The following is a 3,010-nucleotide window of genomic DNA, read 5'->3' on the forward strand; positions in this document are numbered from 1 at the left end:
CTTCAATACAAGGAGAACAACACAGAAGTACGACTCGCTTGCTCCGCTGTCGCCGACAAACGTTGTGTAGGAGGACTGCGGGACGCTCGTGTACCAGATTAACCCGTCGCCACACGAGGATCAGTGGCAATACGCGTGGAAAGGCGGGGCCAGCAAGGTCCTACGCAATACCAAGCACGTCTTCAAGGCCTACCTCTTCATGGTCTACCAGTACGAGCCACAGAAGGTGCTGCGTGTCATCGGTGTCGCTCAGTCGACGCCCTTCACGCTCTCATCGTACCGTCGCGCTTTAAGCAGCAGCGACCTTGGGGACCCCAACGACGGCAGTACGACTACATCATCTTCGGAAACATTCGGAGCTCTCGCTCACAAACTCTTCTTATCTAGCCACGATCCAGTATGACTCGATTGACGACGGCTACCGTCTTGAGTTCTTAAAATGTGCGTGCACAAGTGAGACGACATTCAAGGACACCTACATTCGGTGCGCCGTGGAATATCTATTGTTGTTTCTCATTCTTGTGGTAGTTGCAACAAGACGGAAGGGCGCAAAGTACCGTTCCACGCCTCCCCAACGTGCAAGGTGCTACCCAATACTCTGTAGGAGCTGCGCTGTTTCCCACACTGCTGCCCCGGACACCTCGTGCACTGCAGCTGTGGCGGGAAAATCTCGTTCGCTCTCGCAGGACCCCAGCTCAACAAAGTGCCCGCGTACTCGTTCGTAGCCTTTGCGCGCGTCGAACGCCTCAACGAGCCGGAGCTCAAAATGGGAGATGTCCGGTCGCACGCCAGTCTCACGGCCGAGCACGAGAGTGGCGGAGAGTGGGTCCCTGGCGTCCTCCTTCCGCCGTCCACATACTACCCCGTGCGTGTCATATTCCAAAGTCTAGTCGTGTACCTTGCTTCACCACCAATGCCTAGACGTCGCTCGTCTTCAACTTCAACGATGGCGTCAAGGTCGGCTGGCCGTACCACTGGACCGCCAGCGCGAGCAAGGAAAGCCGCAGCACGCGCCACGTGTGGCGTGTACGACGCGCTTCCGACTTTGATGTCCTTTACGTGTGGTCTTAGGGCTATATGTTTATGCGGCTACCGGGCGACGACAGCGCGTTCACTCAAGACTTGCGTGTGATTGCGTCAGTGCAGTCCCCGGCGTTCACTTTGCTCTCCTACCGGCGCAACAACGAGACGCGAACGTCGCGCACGAACCGCCGCATCATTGTCGAAGCGAAAACGGTCGCAGATGTGACGCCGATCGACGTATCGATGGTTGTACCTGCACTTATTCCACAAGACCCGTCGCCCAAGTCGATCGCGCACCCGCCGCTCCAGCGCCGGAGCTCGGCGATGCAGCTCATTTTGAACAATGACGATGAAAACATGGTACCGACGCAGGCCGATGGTGACACAACCAGCCCCGCAACGACACCTGTTGCGTCGGCAAGCATGCTGCGCCTAAAGAACATCATGAGCGACGACATCAAGAAGCCTAAGCGCCGTCGTGTGGTACTTTACCATTTTCGAAATGATACAATGGAGCTCATGATATCTTTGTGCCTAGGCTGACTGCTAAACCCTTTTTACTGTGGCTTCCTTGCCGACAAAGACGACGGTTTCTAGCATGTGTATATGTTGTAATTAATGCAGTATGATGGATGGACGATGGATCGCAATCTCTCTCGAACCATTGGATGGTCCCAATGACTACATGTACCACCAGTCCATTTGTTTAAGTGTAGACAGATATAGAAGTTGCGTGATAAACGACTTTACAGTTAGTTCGCACTGATCAATATAGGCCATTGTCGATGACTCTTCAAGCTCAAGGTCGATCGCGACGGCAACCTGCGATACAAGTGTGATCAAGGGCTTTGGGCGGATCTTTGGACTCGACTACGACGAGACGTACGAGTCGGTCATTCGCTTCGAGACCTTGCGCGCTATTCTGCTCTACGCGGTCTTGCGTGGATGGAAACTGCGTCAATACGATTTTTTCATGGCGTTTCTCAACGCCGCGCTCAAGAAGGGTCAACTCGTCTACATGGAGCAGCCGGAAGGCTTTACAAAGCACGTCCAGCGCCTCACATGTGGAACTCGATGTTCCTCGTGAGCCTCGGTTCAAGCGCAACTAGAAGGATCGCAGCCTCTACACGAAAACTGTGGGAGGAAATGGCAACCGCGATGTCGTTTTCGTTACGGTCTATGTTGACGACCTGCTCATCCTCGGCGACGACAAGCATACTACGCCGGTGATCAAGGCGCTCCTCGCCAAGTTCAAGATGATGCAGCTCGGCGACGTCCTATGCTCTATGGGCTGCAAATCGACTTGAGAGGACATGGCCGTCAGCGTTCTGTTTCAATGACGTTGATGCCGTGAATGTCAGGGCTATATCATATGGGGCTATACCAACTGGGGCTATACAAGAATTAATACTAAGTTTGTATCTAACCTTTCTGGACGTTCCGATGTTGCTCCAACGTATACTCTATTTAACGTTAACGTTACTATTGTGTATAAATTTTGACCACATGAAGGCAAATTAAAGACAAAAACACGTTAATTTGGTGTTTACAAGGTTTCGTAACCGGGGTTTCGCTTGCGCTTGATCACGATAATGACGGCAACGGCAGTAAGCGCGGCGGCGGCGCCAGCCCACACAAGCGGGTTGCTCATCGCGGTTGAGTCCTCCGAAGACGCGGTGATCGCAATCAAGTGCGACGGTGGGTTGGGCGAGCAGTCGAACGTCTTGCGGCCGGCCGTGCACTGGCACTTGGCACCGGGGCCCTGCGCACACCAGCCAAAGCCGCTGCAGGTTGGCGTAAGCCACCACATGCGACCATAACTGCCAACAGTCACCCAGCACGGGTCCACAGATGGGGCATGGAGCGCTTCCTTGGGCGCTTCCCCGTCGCACTTCGCGTGGTTCACACCCCGAATGGCCGGGAACTTAACGTTCTCGTAGTACGGCTTGGGGTTGCTCAGGCAGCCGGCGTCGTTGCCATCGGGGCC

The 3,010-nt window shown here is 54.6% G+C and overlaps 2 protein-coding genes across 2 annotated transcripts in view; one reads left to right on the top strand and one right to left on the bottom strand.

Annotated features, from left to right (window-relative positions):
• Positions 1-1,573, top strand: part of SPRG_22371 (hypothetical protein) — a gene marked incomplete at both ends in the record, with an annotated part of 2,595 nt that extends 1,022 nt beyond the window's left edge. The window contains 7 exons of the mRNA XM_012355944.1: positions 71-326; positions 388-484; positions 529-553; positions 605-865; positions 922-1,026; positions 1,072-1,506; positions 1,562-1,573. Of these exons, the coding sequence (XP_012211334.1) occupies positions 71-326; positions 388-484; positions 529-553; positions 605-865; positions 922-1,026; positions 1,072-1,506; positions 1,562-1,573 (1,191 nt within the window). The remainder of the gene's footprint in view (positions 1-70; positions 327-387; positions 485-528; positions 554-604; positions 866-921; positions 1,027-1,071; positions 1,507-1,561) is intronic.
• Positions 1,574-2,569: 996 nt separating this feature from the next.
• SPRG_21761 (hypothetical protein) overlaps positions 2,570-3,010 on the bottom strand; it is a gene marked incomplete at both ends in the record, with an annotated part of 1,689 nt that continues 1,248 nt past the window's right edge. Inside the window, one exon of the mRNA XM_012355945.1 lies at positions 2,570-2,901. Coding sequence (XP_012211335.1) covers positions 2,570-2,901 — 332 coding nt within the window. The remainder of the gene's footprint in view (positions 2,902-3,010) is intronic.

The sequence above is a fragment of the Saprolegnia parasitica genome (genome assembly GCF_000151545.1).
Source record: "Saprolegnia parasitica CBS 223.65 unplaced genomic scaffold supercont2.337, whole genome shotgun sequence".
NCBI classification, from domain to species: Eukaryota; Oomycota; class Saprolegniomycetes; order Saprolegniales; family Saprolegniaceae; genus Saprolegnia; species Saprolegnia parasitica.